The sequence below is a fragment of the Lissotriton helveticus genome, chromosome 10 (genome assembly GCF_964261635.1).
Source record: "Lissotriton helveticus chromosome 10, aLisHel1.1, whole genome shotgun sequence".
NCBI lineage: Eukaryota > Metazoa > Chordata > Amphibia > Caudata > Salamandridae > Lissotriton > Lissotriton helveticus.
In genome coordinates, this window is record NC_136071.1 from 971,745,459 (window position 1) to 971,766,650 (window position 21,192).

The 21,192-nt window shown below is 42.3% G+C and overlaps 1 protein-coding gene across 2 annotated transcripts in view; it reads left to right on the forward strand.

The window, feature by feature from the left end:
• The window catches only part of AKAP9 (A-kinase anchoring protein 9), a 647,464-nt gene that overhangs the window by 71,441 nt on the left and 554,831 nt on the right, over positions 1–21,192 (forward strand). For both annotated transcript variants that reach the window (XM_078663639.1, XM_078663638.1), the window contains exon 2: positions 493–655. In XM_078663639.1, the coding sequence (XP_078519765.1) occupies positions 493–655 (163 nt within the window). The remainder of the gene's footprint in view (positions 1–492; positions 656–21,192) is intronic.

The window sequence follows — 21,192 nt, forward strand, 5'->3', positions numbered from 1 at the left end:
GGTTGCCACAGCTAAGTTATAGAATTCTCTTCCCCCTCAGATCAGAGCCCTTCCCACCCTATTGGCGTTCAGGAAAAAATAAAAGACCCTGCTTTTCAATAAGTAGGGTTTTAACTAGCAGTCCATTGTTAGTGACACAGGAGAAGTCTAGCGCTGAGACACCACATGGTATTTGTGCGGTTTACAAATTGTTATAACATAACATCTCGGTAAGATTTGCAGTGAAATAATTGTTCAGACGACACGTGTACTGTTCCATATACCTGATGCCCAAGGCCCGGAAGATTTGAAACCCCCTCACTTGTCTATAGAACTTATTTCTCCAACCTTAAATAATTACCCCACAGCTGTTGCATTATAACCCTTGATTGTGAACAATGTTTCCTTTGACGGGACAATGCACGCGAGTATTGACTTACATGATGTTCTGAAGATGAGAAGTTGGTAATGACTTGCTGATCTGTCATGTCCTTTCTTTATCTCTCAAAACAGTTAGAACATGCGAAGGCAACCCAGACAGAGCTTGTGCGAGAATCCATCAAAAGAAAGCAGGAAATCACTGAGCTGCTCAGGTCCCAGGATGAGCTTCAAGAGAGACTCGCGGAGGAGGCCAAAGCTAGAGAGCATTTGGCATCGGAACTCAGCAAAGCTGAAGGTAAGTGCAGTTACCATACTCCTGATGCAGTGTGCGGAATGACATTCAAAGCGGAAGGTACCACTGCCCATTCGCCTTCACAGTATAGACTCTAATGAGCCCACCATGGTGTCGCCGCAGCATTGTAGGTGCCATCATGGAAAGTATGTGTTCTTCCCTTAGGAAGCTGCATCAAACTCTTTAAAGTTCCTGTATGATGGGCTGGACCCTTTGTTGTTTCTGGTTCTAACTGTAGGATTATCCTTTTCTTTCAGCAAAGGAGGCATGAGATGCAAGTAGACAGAGAGGGCAAGGAGAATAAGTGAACGCAGGCGAAAAATAAGATAGAAGGAAAGGAAGATGCTGCTAAAGTATGAAATGTAAAGCGACAAAGCAACACTAAAGGAATGTAATCTCAATTTTAGATTTTAAACCATTTATGATAAGAAACCTTTAGTCATGTGAAAAATTACTTCATTTCAGCTCTAAACAAACGGCTGCCAATCGTTACAGCCTTTCTTGCCAACTTTAATTTTAATAACAACAACAAGATCTTCTTTTAGTAGCTGTTTGTTGAGCTTGCAAGTTACCCTGAAGGACGTCCTGGTGCTATGAAGCAGGGCGCAGCACTCTGGAAGGCTCCGATTCAACACAACTGCCAGGTTTTCACTGATTTGCGAGTTTGAGGTTTCCATGGTAAAAACATACCCTTATGGCCTTAGCTATGTTAACCAGTAGGAGACGTACATGCTTAGGATTGGAATACTGTGAATATTTCAGAATGTCGATAATTGAAGTCCGAATTAATTTTCGTGGACTAATACATTTTCAAATGTTTTTGAAGCGATTATTCTTTGAAAATATTGTATACCACATGAACTGAGCGACATCATGAGCAAGGAAACCAATAAATCATAGAGACATCTGTTGGTTTACTGTCCAGGTCAATAACACATCACTGTATTCCTAGAAAGAATAGTACAGGTTTGGCAATCTAACCAACATTCCTTTGGGTTAACTGGTCCCAAATTTGAGGACCTGTTAATGCTGCAGCGTTCTCCATAGGCTTACCAAAATGAAAGTTTCTTCATGGATTTCATCTGCCTCACTGAGGAGAAGGATTGGAAAAGTGGAATGCTTGCTTAAGGCACGCATCCACATCTAACTGGATTACGACACACTGCTTGATTGATTAAACTATATTGTTTTAATGGGCTACAATTGATAAAATGCTAATATAGAGCCAAACCTGGCATTTATTTCAGTCGAACCTTGCTTTTCATTAGCGTGGGAGGCAGGAAAGGGGGAGTGTTGTGCTAAGACGCAAGGGGAGGAAATTGTTTTTTAAATACTTCCAATGTGTACTTGTGGAATTAAATAGACGTAGAGATGAGATCATGATTAGACATATTAATTGGCGACGTGGACTTAAATTCCAATATACTTACGTTTTTCTGAAACTGGCTTGTTAAATGGATCAGTTACTGTGTCCCACGTTATTGCCTTTATGTGAGAGAGTGTGTCTTAGTCTTTCTATTGAACTAACTGATATATATTTCCCAGATGATGGGATAGTGTAATGAATTGTGTTTCTTAGTTATACTCTACCTGACGTAAGAATGATAGTGTGATATCTTCTATAATCTTCAACACTATTTTCTTTTTTCTTTTCAATAATGGAGAATAATACCATGGGTCAGTTAGCTTCGGTGATCGAGAGTGACCACGTAGAGTGTGCCCTCTGAGATCTAGCATGGTGGCTTGTGTTATCCTAAGTGAACAAGAATGATCAGGTGGGATATCCTGCATGCTCTACCATAGCAGTGCGCATTATCTTGAGTGATCGAGAACCAGACCTTGGGTTATCTCCAGTAAACGGCTGGGTTAAATGGGAAGCTGTTACTGCTATGGTGCCAGTATTCCTCTTTCTAATTAGTGCATTTTTAATGCAGCATATGGTCACATGGAAGCTGCTAAAAGCGAAGCTTTGCTATAATAAATTGCTCTGTCACGGTGCATGAGTGTGTAAATCAAAATGAGTTGATTCCTCCAATTGATGCACACAATCTTGTTTTCTTTTCCATGTCCCTTCATTGACGACTAATGACGTCCCATTCATCGTCAACTAATGACGTCCACTCATCGTTAACTAATGTATAGCGCACCATTGCTCTCCATCTAGGCTTGTGTTGCATATGAACATACACATACATGACAGCTTGAGCTATGTTCAGGGAAGAAGAATAGCGCAGAGTGTGGGTTGTCTACAAGCAATGGGTGAAGACACAAACTCAATGCTAATTTGTTATCAGTAGGGTAACAGAGTTCGTCTTCTTCATATTAGGTATGTCCCGGGCCACTGGAATTATGCATCTCTGCACCATTGTCACTTTTGCCCAATAATTGATCATTTGCTGCAAAATCTGCAGATTGTATTAAAAGAAATTTACTAAAAACGCGGCAACATTTTACTGCGCTGAGGAAAGCCCTTTGCAAAAGTTTGAATAGCCATTTTCAGTTGCTTATTGCTACATTTGTTTCTTAAACAGGTACTAGCGATGTACAGTATTTCCATAAGTAAAAATGACAAAATATATCACATAATGTGCCACATTATACAGCATCATTTGTCCTTTTTTGCTGCATGATTTAGCCAACCCAACCGCATAATTAGTAGAGATGAAAAATAATCGGAAGAGCAAGTCAAAGGGGCAGAGTGCGCCTGTTGGAGAATGAAAGAGGCACCAGGTGGAACCAAGACTACGCAGCCTTGTTTTTCGGACCCTCCTCTCTTGTTCGTAACAACGGCCGCAAGCTTCTTAGTTTAAATTTTAGGTCCCGGCACTTACTGATTTACAAATTAATCACTGCGTGTATCTAAAAGGAAGCTGTTAAGAAGTTTAAAATGAACAGTTTACTGTACTAAATACAAAAGCTCATTCACTTAATGTTGCTGTCAAGAAAGTGAGGAGTCTAGCCGCCATAGTATCGTTCAGTAGGAATATGTGTTGCCTTTGTCAGATTTCATACGCTTTCTATCGTCCGGATTGGATCTATAAATAGTCCTTTTTCATGGACATCTGATGCTTTCCGTACAAAGACCACGTGACTTTTAGAATTCTTTGACTCGTTGCTGTGGTAAATATCGAATTGCACCTGGATACGAAAAGAATGCGGTTGTCATTGATGTTTGCGACTCGCTCGTCAACTAAAGACTGTGCTGTCCTACATGGGGTGTGTCACACAAAACTGAAGAAGAACAGGAACATCCAGACCGACAGACTGTTTTTAAAGGCTCACTCGCTCTGCTGTCTTTTGAAACCTGTGCACAAAAGGTGGGGGAGCTTTTTCCACACTTCAGATGTCATATCCGGATGGTCTGGGCTGCTTGTACCAATGAGCGCGGCGCTCTGCAACTTCTTTTACAGTCAGTGCGTCCGGTAAATTCACAGCAATTGTTGTTTTTCAGTATTTGAGGTTTCAGATATTGTCTGTTTGGACAGTAATTTCTAGTCAATCTTGTGGAGGTTCATCGAGTGCCAGGTGCCAAAACTAGAAGCAGTGGCACAATAAATCAAGGTTTTGCATGTTTTCAAGTCATTCAACCAGGTTGAGAACTTCTTATGATAAAAAGGTAGGTGCTGACCGACCCTCTGGCTATCCAGATGGCCCAAGAAAACAACTATGCGGAGGGTATTTGGCAACTCCCAAAAGGCACGCCAAAATGATACCTTGGGTCGTATATAAAGCTCTCGGGTTCCTTCCTGGAAAAGTAGGGGAAATCAAATAAATGCGCACTAACAATAAATGGACTCTGTATTAAAACTGGTGGACATGTCTTATCAAATATATCCAAGCACAAGACCCTGGAAGAGGTCTGACTTGAGCTTGCTCTTCGTTGTTTAACATTTGCCCTGCCTCAATCTCCTTATGGCTACATTTGTGTATATAGCTCATGGCACTCCCTCTGGGGTGTCCAGACTCTTAACACATTTTACCATAGAGCGGTCATCACCTCGGACGTTTATTTCTACTTTTTGCCAGCCCAAAAAGTATGAAGGGCTGATTTGACTGGCAGGTTAAACGCACAAGCAGGCATTAAAAGCCTTATCCCACTGAGGGCGTCTTCAGTCAGCCGAGATAGCCACACCTGATCACAAAATAAAGTCGATAACCAAGGCATGTGTCTCACAGGCTCAGTACTGGTAGCAGAGTATTCAGCAGTGCAATGTTTAGGGTTTCTTTTCTCTTGTTTGGAAATTCAGCAGCAGAAATTGAAAGTAGAGGCTGAGTAATTGTTTTTGTTAACGCACTAAATTGTTCAACCCAGTGGTGTTTGAAAATGAAAGCAAATCCCTGCAACCTTAAATTAGGTGTTGAAATGACTGCAGCTTTTGTTCGCCTAGAGCGGCACATAAAACCCTGTATCCACCGTCGCAGCATGCCTTGTGAGGTCAAACACCCATTGTAGGACTTGGAGGACAAGCAGTACGCTCGAGGAAGCTATGTCGACGAAAATGAAGTATAAAGGTTTTATAGGTATCACAGGTTTTGCATGCATAATAAATACTTCTAACCTCAAGTTCCTCATCTTTTGAATTTCCCCAGGGGCCAGACTGTATCCAGAAACCTTTCCAGTAGTTGCTCCCACGTGGTGATGGGTGGTGCCATCTAACTCACTGACTGCCAGGTTCTTCATTATACCGGCCCACGGCTGTGACTCATGTCAGTTCCTTTTTTGTGCACCCCCCGACTAGAATCTACTTCAGTGAGCCAAAATCCCAGCTTCCGCCATTGCAATTCAATCACATTTTTGGGGCTGTTATGTGCACAGTTACGCTTCAAAGCTAATCCGCTCCATAATAAGTGAAGGACATTCACAATATGATCCTGATGTTTCGGACTCAGTCCTGTGTTCCAGACTCAGTGGTAGAACGGCTTCTTGATCGCCTGGCCTCCTGTATTCTGCTGGTGTCTCATGCATTTTGGCACATGTGGGCTCTGCAAGGCAATCGCCTCTTTTAAAGAGTGCTGCGAGTGGGTGAGCTTCTCTGACATTATCTTTGTCAGGCAAGGCAGCCCAGGATTCAGTGGTGGAGTAAGCATTCCAACCTGACATTTGGGGGGCACCATTCTTCACGCTAGAGCTTACAATGGTGGCAGATCCATCAGCTGTTGGGCTGTGGAGCCAACCTGGACAAGCTGCAGATCAGAGGCTTCTGGAGTCTGGTGGCGAAGAGACACCACATCAGTCTTCTGGAGCTGGTTGCCATCAGGCTGGCTTTCAAGGCCCTTCTACCTTCTGTCAAGGGCAGGTTTTGACAGATAACATGACCTCCATCTGGTACCGAAACAAACAGGACTATGGTTGGGGGGGGAGAGGCATTTCTGCTGTCCTAGGAAGCAATGATAATGTGGCACTGGCTGGACCTTCGGGGGATTTCCTTTACTGTCCGCCTTGTCGCAAGGTACCTTAACGCCAGGATGGACAAGCTCAGTAGACATTGTCTAGCTGATCAGGAATCTCATCTGCACCCAGAGGTAATTCAAGGTGTATTCACCCAGTGGGGCTTGCCTTGGGTAAATCTTTTTACTACCTCATTGTCGAGGTGTTTGCACTCTAGAGTTTCTGCCTCTAGAGCTCCCTGGGTGACATGTTCCTGTCTCCATTGGACGCCGTTCTCGTCGATGCGTCCCTGCCTCCACCGCTGCTTCCCAAGTCCTGAAGAAGGTCAGGATGGACCAGCTAAGCTCTTCTGGATGTCTCTTTACTGGGATCAGAGGTTCTTTTACTACCACCTGCTGATTCCGAGCATGTGTCCACTGCTCCATTTCCCCTTTGGGAATACCTTCAGTCCAAACAGTGAGGTAAGGATCTGCACCTGAACCTCCACAACCTCCATGCAAGGAGATTGAGCAGGACTAATGAGAGGATTTGATCTGCCTGAGAAAGTGGTGAATGTCATCTTGGCAGCTCGCCAGCCGTCCGCAAAGTTAATCTATTCTGGCCGAATATATGTAATTAAGTCTTCTTAAAAAATGTCGACTGCATTAAAGTGAAGTTGAAATTGTTTAGGTAATAATGTAGCGTATTTCATTATTATTTAGGAGAGTTTCATAAAGGATGACATTACAAGACCTTTTTTTTGTTTTTTTGTTTACTTTTATTTATTTAACTGTACAGCGTTTGGGCACCCCTCTGCTCCTCCATAGCATCTGCCCTCCTCTGGAACCCTCTTTTTTCCTAGCAAAAGAAGAGCATCTCAAGCTCCTCTACCCCTGTTCCCTTCCAATTGTACTCACAGCTCTTCTTTTCTGAGGGAGTACTCCCTCCCTAGCCCCTTCTCTTGTGCTGCCCCTTTCCAATGCTTCTGCTATTGCCTCTAACGCAACTTGCCCTTCCTGTTCATCCGCAGAGGGATGCCCTCACCTATGTTTCCCTCCCACAGTGTGCCGCCCCAACCTGACCTTCCCATACTAATACTTGACAGGTCAAAACATACCCCCTTCCCACCACCCTAACAGGAAGTTAGCTTCTTCTGCTGCTAGCTGTACTGCCCTCAATGGGCACTGCAATCCTGTAAGCAGGCTGTCCTGCAATGAAATGTTCTCTAATGCCCCTCCCACTCCTAATTTCTATCGCTTTATCTTTACAATGCGGTTTATGGCATTACGTTTCAATATTCTATTACCTACAAAGGTTTCTTTTTCTATTTTTTGTTTTCTACTTTTTGGGAACAACTTTTTGGTTTTCAAAATGTCATTCTTCTGGAAATTGCGAAGAGTATGTAGCCTTGTGTGAGGACCATCATATTGATCCTCTGCAGGCACAATTTTATGATCTACTTCTGTTGTCCTAAATTTGGCCTGGCAAGACCTTGCTGGGGTTCACTGTTAAAGGTTATTTATCGGCCTTTTCATGGTTATCTGATCAGCTCTTGTTAAGTTGCCAATTGTGAAGCTTTTGCTGAAAGGGCTGATATATTTTTTCCTCCAGCTCTTTTTACTTCACTGTTGGACCTTAATTTGGTTCTTACCTCTGCATGCCTTGTGAGCCTAGGCACAGCTCTTTGTTATGGCTACTATTTACCTCATTGTAATTACTTCTGCACACCTTGTCAGTGAACAGCATGCACTGCCAGTGGAACCACTTTATACCACCTTCTTTCCGCACAAGGTGGTACCTCATACACTTCTGCCAAAAGCAGTTTCACCTTTTCGTAGGGGGTAGTCCATCCTTGCTTTCTTCTCCTTTGCTCATTCCTCTAAAGAGGAGAGAACCACAGGAGAGCCCTTACCTTTTATTTAAATCGGACTAAGGCCTGAGTCAATAACCAGATGTTTGTGTTTCTCTTCCGTTAAGGTATGGCAGTCCCGAAATAAAAGTTATCTAGATTAATCATTCTTTGCATAAAAATGTGCAATGCTATAGCCAAGAAAAAGCCTCTTGGGGGCCTCTGGACTTACTCTATCAGTGCTGAGGCTGCCAATGTCGCCCTGACTAGGGGTGTTCTTTTGCTGGACTTCTGTAAGATTGTACGGTCGGCGTCCTTGTACAGCTTCACCAGGCGTTACTGCCTTGACACTCAGGTATGAAGAGAGGGTCATTTTGTCTGCTTGGTCTTACAGGATTAACTGGTTGATGGTGTATTCCTCCAACCCTCCCTCTTTTGAGAGGTACTGCACACTTTCATGGTTCTTAATGTTTTCTGATGCTCTGTCTACAGGCATCGAATGCTTTGTTATAAACTGACGTGATTTACAAGACTGAGCCATACCGATGCAGACAGTCTTTCTTCCCGCGTCGTGCTGTAGTACTGCAACTTACCAGGACATCAACTGACATTATTACACCGAGCCTGGGAGCTAATGGTATCGTCCCTAAGACGTTATATAATTTCCCTGGATGCGCTGCCACAATATTTATTGGAGCGGAACAAATAATTCACATCTGGACAGTTGTACTTAAGGCACTGTTCTATCCCTGTCCTTGAGACAGTCGGATTGATAAGAGGTTTCCTTTCGCCCCAGTCCTGATGAGGCCCAAAACATATGAGCTGAAACTCGTCGACCCCACAATTTGGAGAAGCCCTTCAAAAGTTTAAACCAATTGAAAAGAAATTATTGGGCATTCCAATTCAGACAGAGGGTTGAAATTTCCCCTTGGTTGTTTATTCTTGGGGCTATCTTCTTTGTTTTTTACGTTTTGCCATTGATAATCATTGTTTTAGATTCCTACGCGCCCCTAATATCAAATAGGGTACAAGGAATGATGCTCATGTACAGATATATGTATTATTGTGTTTTTGTATATATAATTTGTTTTTATATAACTGTTTGTATTGTCCCATTTAAAATATATAAAAATACTTTTTTGGACTAGATTTTGGTGTTAGTTTCTAAAGTTGAATAAGTAATTGGACATTAATTATAGTCCAGGTGAGGGATTAATTTAATTTTCCTTCTAGTAAGAATTTCTCTTCCTATCCATTCCGCCGCATTATTGTTGTTTTTCCAGTGTTGTTATAAACTGACAGCATGAAAGGATGGTGCCTACATAGGGTTCCCCGCTATCACTTCCAGAGGCAGAAAGAGACTTCCAGAGGCAAAAAGAGACTTCCATGAAGTCTGATGGCACTACATATGAGCACACTAGAGCAACTGCTGGAACAGTTTCCAGATCCAGTCTCGGGCCTAGGGGAATTGTGAAGGTGAGGAACCAGCGGGTAGATTATGCACCAGAAGGAGCAACACCAAAGTTGAGTAGCTTGTTCTTTGTGGGCAGGCAAAAGAATAGAAAAATATGGAAAATTCTTCTTCTCTGGGTAACACAAATAAAAATTCGAACGCCCATGTTTAGAAAGGTTGTTGTACGGTAGATGAACACCAAGTTTGTAACCAGGCAATTGGGTTTGAGTTCCACTCGATATTACAGTTTGCTGCATATTTATTTAGGCGACGGGGGTGAAGTGTAGTGTGACCCCAATAGTGGAAAGTGAGATTTCCCGGGGTATTGCATATGAATTTAACAAATACAATATATGCATTCAGATTACTCCTATAAATATCTTATGGAGGACTGTACTGGGTCTCTGGTTAACACATGAAGCATACCACACCTCGGCATGCTCATATTATTGAAGCACCAGGGCACCTCATTCCAACAGGAAATTCGCCAGTAATCCATAGTAACCTGTTCCTCTTTCCATGTCAGTTTCCTGACGAAAACCCTCAAAGCAAAGCACTCCCTGCTACAGGTCTACTAATCTGTTCCAGCTTTTCGAAGCACTATGTAACTGCAACTACACTACACTACCATCAGCGTAGATCAACGGTATATTCAATGCATCAGGGTATGTGTGATGTTTTCTATTAAGGGAAGAACTAAAAGTTAAGGTTCCATTGAACTGCAGCATTTAAATTCCCAAACTTCACTTCTTATTCAGTTAAGCACACGAGAAAGGTTTTCTTTTATAGCCGACATTTTCCTAAAATCTTTTGCCATTGAGCTATTAAAAAGTAACTGGAAGCAGTTTCTCAAGTAATATTGAGCATCAGTGACTTTTGTTTAACAATTGTTTCCTTCTTAAGCTGGGTTGTACCATTGTTTCTTCAGCCACGGAATCTCTCAGCCCCAGCCAGGGATCCTGTCAACCCTAAGTGAAATAATACAGTAGATCCTTAGAGAGTACACCCAGTTCAGTAGGAATAGTCTAACTCGAAATGCTAAGCCGCATCGCCTGTGAAGCCAAACAAGGCTGAAACCAGTCTGGCATGGCTTGTGTTCCCATTCAGAAAGCACATGGCTTAACACAGGGGTCTCCAACATTTTCTGTAATAAGAGCTACTTCTGATCAGTAAATATAATTCTGAACTACTGAAGGCTAAACAACTTGTGCATTGTTACCAGACACCAACACGCCCGGCTCAATTGACTTTAAGCCTATTGTCCACTGAGCCAGATACTTTGTTTTGAACAAAATACTATGACTATGGCACTATGAAAGGGCTTCCATGTGTGTCCATGAGAGCGCGGTCTTTGGGGATGTATGAACCTGTGTGCATATGAACTGTATATGTTTGCACGGGTGACTGAGAGCCTTTGCCGTATGTTCTTGCAGCACAGGATGTACCTTTAGCCTTATGTGGCACCATTAGATGTATTGCACAAACATCCAATCTTATGTTTTATAAATAGGAGAAATTTAAAGTGCAGAAAAATAATATGCAAAAAAGTTTATAATATGGAACATTTGTCTGGGCTTTAAATTTCTCTCATAAAAAATGACAGTATTTTTCAGTTATACTAATGGCACAGTGTTTACTGGCCACTGGGAGTAAGGGGTGTGCTGTTTGCAAATGCAACACTTTTAAATGGGAGAAAAGTAACAGTTAACCTAATTATTAACGTAACTTTCAATTTCGATGTTCCTATATTTAAAAGCATTCAGAAACATCATTTTGTTCACAGCTTCAATATTGAATTGTCAAGGACTGTTATTCAAGAGTTAAATACCTCAGTGCTTCAGTTGTTCACCTCTGTGACCAGTCCTAGCCTGGGTCATAAATCTGACTGAGCACTGCTTATTATCAGGCCTTGCTATCTGCAGCCTGATGATGATAATGTAAAATGAACATAGCCTTCCCTTAACTTTAAAAGGAAAATAGGACCTTGTGGTTATTTAAATATTAACTCAATGATGTGAGCTACTCTGAATGTATCTGGGAGTTACTGGTAGCTCAAGATCAACTGGTTTGAGACCACTGGCCTTACCATTCTGGCTGGATAATTTCTTTTGTAATAGGGCATATGGTAACATACAATACACACGTAGTCAGGCTTCACACAAGAATCCTATTGATGGACACATTGATGGAGAGACAGATCAGTGACATTTCTGGGCATATCATGAGAATTACTAAGTGATGGGTTGCAGATATTAGCAGTCATTGAGGATTTCTGTATGATTGGGCTCACATCTGGGCCTGTTATCCCACCTCGACAAAAGTGTGTGTTTGTGTGCATAGATGACTCCATACCTGGCTGTCTGTTTAAGTGTGTCTATTGGTCTGTAGGTATAGATGAGTGTATATGTTGTGGTCTGAATGCTTCAGGGTGTGTGGTGGTCTGGCTGCATGTATGCTTTATTTCAGTGTGTGCATTGATAGTGTCTTGCTATGTTCATGTATTATGCAAAATCCAAATCTGTTCACTTTGATAATGCCTGTTTTGAGGTTCTCAGAATTATCTAGCAAGCCTATTTCTCGCTTCCAGCTCTTACTCTCGTCCTTTAGTCAGTAGCGGCTCCTCGAGGGAGTGCCGAACAACGGGGGAGGGGCAGAGTGGGGGGTAGTAAACTTCAAATGCGGCCAAATGGAGTTGTGTATATAAATAGATAAATAAAACGAATGACATTGCATGCCCTGCAACACCAAATCGACGTTGCAGCGCACGATGTAATTCATTTTATTTATTTATTTATATACACAACTCAGTTTGGCCGCATTCCTGAGTTTACTACCCCTCACCCTGCCCTCCCAGGCCACTCCCTGCCCCGAAGCACTCCCTTGAGGAGCCACCACTGCCTTTAGCTACAGACACAGTCCACCCGCAACCCACACACTGCTGTTACATACTGCTCCAGTCTATCTGTCTTTTCATACTAATGTCTGCTTTCTTATGAAAAATATCAAAATTTGTTTCCATAGTCCACAGTGGCGAATGATGAACAGATAACTTGAATTTAGCTTGAATAAAGTTAATTAAAGACAAGAGCATCAGCGTTACACTCCAGGGAAATTTGAAATGAGGCATTCCATTGAAAATTGAGAACTGAATAGAAAACCAGTGGAAATATGATTTTTCACTGAAGGGAGTTGAGAGTGATATTATTTTACTGGAAAAATGAAAATATGTGCTTTCTTTTTACTACAAGCTCGAAAACACATGAAGAATCAATACTTGCTGATCACAATTCTGTTTCCTAAAAATACAACATTTTAGACCTACTCAGCAATCCCTGGATTCCTTACAGTCTAAGAATGATTTGAAAGCTTTCTTTCTATCTATCCTAGCTTTTGACCAAGTGGAGAATGGCATTATTAATCTCTCCTTACCCTGACACAAACTCGACAAAGTGTAGGAGTTTTGTACAAATAGATAATATGCAAATTGAAATACGAAGTACAGATAAATTGTAATTTTCTCATAGTCTTCCATGTGGTTCGAAATACTGACAGAATATATCCTAATATTCAAGTTTTGGAGAAATATTTATAGAGAACTAGAGACAACTTTAACAACAAACACCTCAAATAGGAGAAACCATTGTTACCATCTGAACTATTACGATGTATTCCAGTTAGTGGACATAAAAACCCTATTTCCATACACCACAAGGCTACATTTTCAGCCAAACAAAATATCTACGCAGCCAACATCGAGGCACACAAAAATAAACACAAAGAATGCTTTGTTATGTTGCCAAACCTAATTTAGGGAAAAGCTTTTACTTGTAAGTTATACCTTCTCACACTGTCTGTAACTACCCTGTAACTTTTTGTGCCGTTGTTCATATAAATATTAGTGTTATATGGCTCCTCGTTTCACAGTTTTGCGTTCTGTGAGCCCTTAACCATAATTCTTAAGACTTTGAAACCAAAACCTGAGAGTGAATATCAGCAGCAGCACTGTGATATCACCTGGCTGTCTTGATATAAATATAAGAAAGCTTCTATCTCTGACTGCTCAAGATCTTTTAATATACCTTGAAAACCGTGCCATTCCCCGAAAGCTCTTATTGGCTTCCTATTTAGCTTCATCACCTAGTCTTTTTTTTGCCAATCTCCAACTAAGAACAAGTCAGTCTGTTTTATGGCTAATCACATTGTGATGATTAAAAAAAGAAGCTATCATGAACTTGCACTTCTTACTTAGTGTTGTGCACTCGTCCCTCTTGGATTTCAAGTGTCATTCTTCTGAAGCTTATCATGATGCTATCTTTCCTTAGAAAGTCATTTTGAACCCTTCGGAAGTTTGCCTTCACTTGGCAATAGCCAAGCTACTCACTCTTCCATAAACTCTGCATGAAAAAACTGACTGTCCAGAAGGAGAACTTCTTACAACCCAGCTAATTGCACCAATAACACTTTAGGCTGTAGTGTCATGCTGTATATTTCTTTTTTGCCTTAATTGTGCGATGATACATATGTTCTTTACACGAAATAAAGGGCATAGAGAGTTAGTGAAAGACTGGCCTCCTGTCCTTACTAGTAACTAGTGTATCATTTTCTGTGGACATTCTTCTTCCCCAATATGGACATGGTTGCAGTTGTCATGAGGGGTAAGATCTATTGACTACTTGCCAGTTCTATATCGATCTAACTTGGTCACTGTGGCATCAGCTACAGTGAGACAACTTGCAGTTCTTTACAAAGGGTATGAGACTTTAATTAACTAGTAGAGCACTTTACATACAACAGATAGCTGAACAGTTAAATCCAACAAATATAAACACCACCAGGGATCTAAAAACCGGGAGAGTAGTGTGATTGTAAACAAGGTAGCGCTCGTATTTCCAAAAGCAGTGACAAACAAAGCATGTGCCATTAAAGCATTTACCTCTGGATTAGTTAGATTTGTTTGAGGTATTGTCATAAACATTGCAGATGGACTAGTTTAGAGGATTGAAGGTGTGCTAGAAATAAGAGGTCCTACAGCTCCTTTTTGAATATGTCATGCTGTGGATGTGTTCTGATGGCTGGGTAGGTGATGTTCCATGCCATGCGTATACTCCTTGAGAAGGCTTGCAAGAGAGTTTTTTTTTTTTTCTTGAATGATAAGGATTTCATGAAGGACGTTGTCAGCACTTGACAAGGAATGAGATTATCTGAGCTAAGTTTGTGGGACAAAAAGTGTGATGATCCTTTCTCCTCCTAGCCTGGACACTCACAAACTGATGTTCGCCTAGTTTTGCAAGTTGGACCAACCACAAACCCTCCCCTTCCCTTACATTTGTGAATATAGTAAGTTTACTATACTAGTAAAATTGCTACATTCCTCAGTACAGTTTCCATCTATGAATAGGGATTGCGCTTTTTCATTCAAAATTGTTTATTTAACCACCAATAATCTTGACGGAGGTTGTTGTAAACAAAGGAAAAAGTGAATATAATTTATGGATATTTCTTATATTTTAATGTGATTGACTGCGCCTGTGCATGTTCAGGAATGTAAACTTTGCATATTTTATAAATTGTTGTGAATGCCTTGTAGTGCTGTTTGAGAGAACCACAAAAATGTCCTTCCCCCTGTTAGGAATGCAGAGGTAGTCACTAATGTTTACTGCAGCTTCAGCCATCTAAAGCGGCACTAATTTTGCCTGGGGTAGAGTCAGGTGCACGTATTATCTGTGTGTTGAAGCAAAAAGCTTGTTTGTGCTGTTCTGTTCATAATTACTGGACTGTTTGAGTACCTGTAGTTATTTCCCAAACAATTATCAGTCAAATCCTAATACTACACGGTGCATCTTGTCAAAGTATTTTCAAGTAGTCGGTTCCAGTCTGAACAATGAGGTTTGCACTGACACCTCATTTATGCATTATTAACAAAGGTTCTGTTGGTTTGGTATTGCTGTTAATAGTAAAAAAAAACGTAAAAGCTCCAGTGTGGTACAGTAATGCACAGGGGCAAACACAATATCTGTAATTCTATCATCTATGTTAACTTTAACAATTATTAACACACAGATGTTTCTCTTGATTTTGAACTGTACGCAACATAATTTTTCCAAGTAAATATGAGTCCATTGTTATGTTATGTTATGTTATTTTTATTTGTACCGCGCACAGCTGCCCCAGCAAAGGGGCGTCCTGGCGCTTTGAGAAGGTAAACACAACACAGCATTAAAAGCGGGCAGAAAGGAGAAGAGACACAACAGATGAGCTAAACAAATAAAAAGGTCTTGATAGCCCGTCTAAACTGAAGAAGCTCATCGATGGCCCGGATTTGTGGAGGGAGAGAATTCCACCAGCTCGCTGCCAGGACTCGAAATGAGCGGCCACCAATTCTGCTCAACTTAAAACGCGGGACCACTGCTAAGTTCTGGCCTAGCGATCTAAGAGTGCGAGAGGGGACATAGGGGATCAGCAGTTTCTCCAAGATTTGTGGGAAAGTACCCTTGAGGATTTTAAATGCAAGGCAGAGAACCTTGAATCTAATCCTCTGCTGCACAGGGAGCCAGTGGAGAGAGCGCAGGGCATTGGACACCGAGCACCGCCTAGGCAGACCTGTCACCAGTCGGGCCGCAGCGTTTTGAACCCGCTGGAGCCGCAGAAATTCTGACTGGTTAACCCCCGCCAATAGGGAGCTGGCATAGTCCAGCCTGGACAGCACTGATGCTTGGACCACCAGCTGTCTTGTGGGTGCATCAAAGAATTTGAGGATGGGTCGAAGTCCTCTGATGATGCCATAGCAAGAAGCCGCCACCTTCTTGGTATGACAGATGAAACTCAGAGAAGGATCAAGCCACACCCCCAGGATTTTTATCTCTGCCGCTGGGAGGGGAGTCACACCCAACTCCGAAGGCCACCATTTGTCACCCCACAAAGCCACCTGTTTACCAACCACCATAATCTCCGTCTTCTTGGTGTTTAACTGGAGACAGTTGGAATTCATCCAGTTAGCCACTTCCCGCAGACCATCACAGAACCTGGGAGCCTCCAGGTCTGAGTCCCCACTCAGTGTGACCGCCAGCTGCGTGTCATCTGCGTAAGAGACCATGGTCAGGCCCCACCACTTGACGACCGCAGCCAACGGTCTCACATACAGATTGAAAAGGGTGGGACTCAGTGATGACCCCTGTGGGACTCCCTGGTCTAACGGGTAGGATGACGACTTACCGGGCGGGATCGCCACCTGGAATGACCTATCCGTAAGGAAGGATCGAAACCAGTGCAAGGCGGAGCCAGAAACGCCCACCTCCTCAAGACGCCGAATAAGAATCCCGCGCGAGACCGTGTCGAAGGCGGCACTGAGATCTAATAACAATAGTGCCGCCGTCCGACCGTAATCCAGCACGGAACGCAGATGCTCGACCATCGAGAGAAGGGCCGTCTCCGTGCTGTGACCCGCACGGAACCCGTTCTGGGTAGGGTCGAGAATGTTAAGCCTACCAAGATGGTCTGTAAGAGTGGCATTCACATGGGCCTCCGCTATTTTCGTGGCCCAAGGGAGAAGGGAGATAGGGCGGTAGCTTTCAGGTTTAAGGGGGTCAAGGGTCGCCTTCTTCACAATTGGCGTGACTACTGCCTGCTTCCATCTGACGGGAACCACTCCAGTAGAGAAGGACAGGTTGATCAAGGACAGCACCGGGGTACGGCAAACCGGCGCCAGGGTCTTGAGTTGGGCCGGTTTCAGTGGGTCTGCCGGAGATCCAGACTTGATTTTGGCGCTGAGAGAGTCAAACACCTCCAGAGATAAGGGGGGTAAGATAGAAAGACATTCCCCCTCACCTAAGGTGCGACCAACCTGCTCTAACATCAGGGAACCCGTTGGAAAAGTGCGATAGATGGCTTGCACTTTTTCATGGAAGAAAGAGGCCAAACCCTCACAATGTGAGTCCGAGCATATTTCCACTGCAGTTGCTCTCTTCGCTATCAGGTCCTTTAATACTTTGAAAATAAGTTTCGATGGATTGGCAGAATTCTGAAACTGTTGAGCATAAAAGGAAGCGCGAGTTTGACACACTGCCCTGTGGTAGATCTTGACCATGGCCAGATAACATATCTTCAGATCTGGGTCTTACGACTTCCTCCATAATCTTTCGGCCTGTCTACAGGCCCTCTTAAGAGATGCCAAGGAAGTGTCATACCAAGGACTCGGCTCCTTCCGATGACACTTGGACCAACACATAGGAATCAGAGAATCGAGGGCACCAGATATCCACTCACAGAAGGAGTCGTATCCACAATCAACCTCGGTGAGCGGACCTAAAGGAACCTCCTCGAGCAGATGGTAAAAATCCTCCAGTCTTAATTTGTTCCAGTGTCGTTTAAGAACAAGTCTGTCCTGAGATAGAAAAGGAGAGTCAGACAAAGAGCATGCCGTTTTCACCAGCATGTGGTCTGTCCAGACCAACTGGGAGGAACCAAGAACTCTGAATCCTTCTAGATTTGTGAAGAATGGGTCAAGAGTATGACCACATCTATGTGTGGGGAAAGTAATCATCTGCGAGAGCTCTAGAGCCTCAAGATCCGCCAGAAAGCTCCTAATAGAGGGTAAAGAAGGGCAGTGCAAATGGAGATTAAGATCTCCCACAACATTAAAATTTGCGCATCCTAGTGCCTCTGTACTAATGTACTCAGGAAGAGCAGCCCTAAAAACAGAGTCACAGCCCGGAGGCCGGACATATCAATTTGCTTTAAAATGTTTGAGACACACCTTTCAGTGAGTAGATGTGTTCAGTTGTTTCCATGAGAGTGAATCTTCAAGTGGTTTTCACCAAAGCCCCCCAAAGGGCACTGGTCGTGGCCATCATTGAAACAGCGCTACTTTTAACCTTTTGAATTCAGTGTGATTTGAACGCACTTCTGCACCATCACATTAGTGAGTCATGTTCGTGAAAAGGCTGATTATGCAACTTTGCAGAATACATTTGGAGAACTTTTTGGTTGGTGCAATTTGAAGCCCAGTATGGCAGTTTTAGTACATCATGTACATCTGTACCTTCCGGAGAAGCTTCTGAGCCATTTTACTGTGCCCCTGTTACATTAGAAAACAATGGATGGTATAAGGCTTGGCTTAGAAATCTGGAGATCTGGTTAGTAATCCAATCAGATATTCACAGTTGATGTGGAATTTCTGACCCAGGTGTCCTTTTAGGTTGAACTGTTTTCTATTCAAATTTTGTTTAGTCTTGGCATATACCGTTGCCTGCAACCCTCTGGCTGGCAAGGCTATAGGTGATTGAAAATGCACAAATTCTACCACAGCCATAACATCCCTCTCTTCGTTTCCCCTTTCGAGCATCTCTGAATCTCCACCTGGCAGACGAATGAAGAAAGCCTGTCAGTCAAATGTTGCCTGTGGAAACTCTTTTTGTCCTCTGCCCTGGTAGAGTTTAGACATTTCTGTTGGTACACTTCTGAAAGTTAATGTGGACATGTGACTTACTTAAACTTGGTTGCCAAATGCTGCAAGAAGGAATGCCTCATTTCAGAAGAACATTGCTTACCTGAGTTTAGCGTGTAAAGGAGAGCTGTAATGGCCATTTTGAATGTATTGTATAATTGTGTGTTCCTTTTTGAGCTACTTTGATGAAAAGGTGAATTATGTTTTTCCCTTCTTTATCCTTTTTTGTCCTGTGATTTGCTCCCATAGCTTACCTTTAAAATTTCAAACTGACAAGTTTGTTTAATTGTGTAGATCGTAGACTTCTTGAGCTCCTAAGTTAAACTGGATACCACATATGAGTATATTCAAGGGAGTGCCCCACTGCTAGACTATGCCTTTTATTAACAAAGACTACTGTATTTGCTCTGTGAATTTACAGGCCATTGACTTTCAATATCTTTTTTTACTTTGATGATTGAAAATTGAGGTTTTTGATGAGCACCTTACCCATATTATGGCATGCCTCTTCCATTCAGCCTGTAGTAGAACTACAGTCTTTCTTGCTATGGCTGAAGCATATCTCAAATGCCATGCTTTGGGTAACCCTAGCTAGATTGTTTTGGCCATCAGTTTTATACCATTGCTCCTTCCATACCGTATAAAATCTTTTGTACATCCTTCACAACTTGAGTTTGATAACCTCTGAATGCTTTTGACATATTTTGACTTAATGTAGTTTTAAAGTGTAGTTCAGAGCATCACTAAGAGTACAATCTTTCCCTATTACAAGGTCATCAGTGCAAATATGCATTTTAACGCTGGTCTGTGTGCAAGTGCATCATTTTGGCAGATTCATAAGCTGGATTCTTTTGCATGCATGGAAAACATTGTGGCAGCTCAGGGTGATGGTGCAAAACATGCTTTTGTATCTGTTAACAAAGAAAGTCACTTCATTCATAGCACAAGACTCAAGTTATCTTGAAATTTCCTTTGGTGCACAGTGGATCACACCAAGCTCTGTAGAATATCACATGGGGTCCAACTTGATTCTTCTTTTAGCTCATAGAATGAGGCCCCAGAAAGCTATTTGATCTTTGTCCAGTTTCTCCTTGATAAGGATGGATGTGGTTTATACTAATAGCACTCCTACGGGGTGCTCCCAACAAAGAAGGATACAATACCATAACTCCTAGGTGTCAGATGTACAAGGCTTCCTGAGTGAAAACTGGATTGAAACTTTTTGCTTATTGCAAACTATCTATGCCAATAAAGAATCTAGTCACCATGTGGAGATAAAGGAATAGCCAGTATGTTGGCATGACAGATTGGGCTAAACAACATTGGAACATTTATTTATCCTCATTTGATCATGGTTGTAAGCAAACATTTCTTCAAGTTGAACGATCAACTCGATAATTCAGATGTTGAGCCTTAGCTGAAACTGTAGTTTGATTCATGTTGTCACTGTGAAAGAATACCATTAATATTTGATACCCCGATCTCCCATTAATTGGCAAGACATGAAGTTTCACATTTTTCAGGGGATTTCTAAAAGCAAGAACTAATCCTTAATGAAATGTTGAACCTAGCAGTTGTTTTAGCAGCTTATGAAGCTTTCCAACTCCATCCTAAAGGTTTTCTAGGCTGCCAGGAAAAGGTTTTTCAAAAAACAATGAAAACTAAAATAGTTATTGTTTTACTATATACACAGAGAAACAGAAAAAGATGATGGCAATTCATCGCCACATTAAATTCCCTGGTATTTTGTCCATTGTGCTACTCTGGAGGTGGATCAAGCAAATTCACCCCATTCTAGGTCCCACTCAATTGGGAAAAGTCCATCCAGAACTGACAGGCCACTTCCCTTCTTAATAGGAACGCAAGCAACATAGACTGGTTTAGCCTTATTAGGCCTTATCGGTGAAGTGCAGGTTGGAACTTATGTCCTAAGAATGGTGGTTATGCATAGTCGTGGTCCTGTACTTTCTATATCATAACATTAAAACAGCAGAAGGAGATTAGTTGATTGCATGCAAAAGTCTTCTGGCAATCGCTTGGACTGTATTTCATGTCATTATTTTTTTTGTTCACTGATTCACTCCAGATGGGGCTCAACCATATGGCGATAAGTACTGGTCCTGCTCTGAAAGGAATAGTCCAGTTCTAAGTCACTGGATGTTAGTTGCCAGAATTATACTGTTTATTGTCTATTTCAGTTTTCCTTTTTGTATTTCACCTCACTTAATTGTAGGCATTGTGGCCCTTTGGAGGTAATTGGGGATCCCTTGCCCTGAAGAATGCCCCAGACCTGTTTGGGCTTCTAATATGAGCAGAAACATGTTGGCCTAGCCATTAGAGATGGTGTGACCCATTGCCCTCAACCGTCCAACTCATTTTTAACCTTACCCATAGTACCCACCAATAAAGTCCCACCAATTTGCCTGGG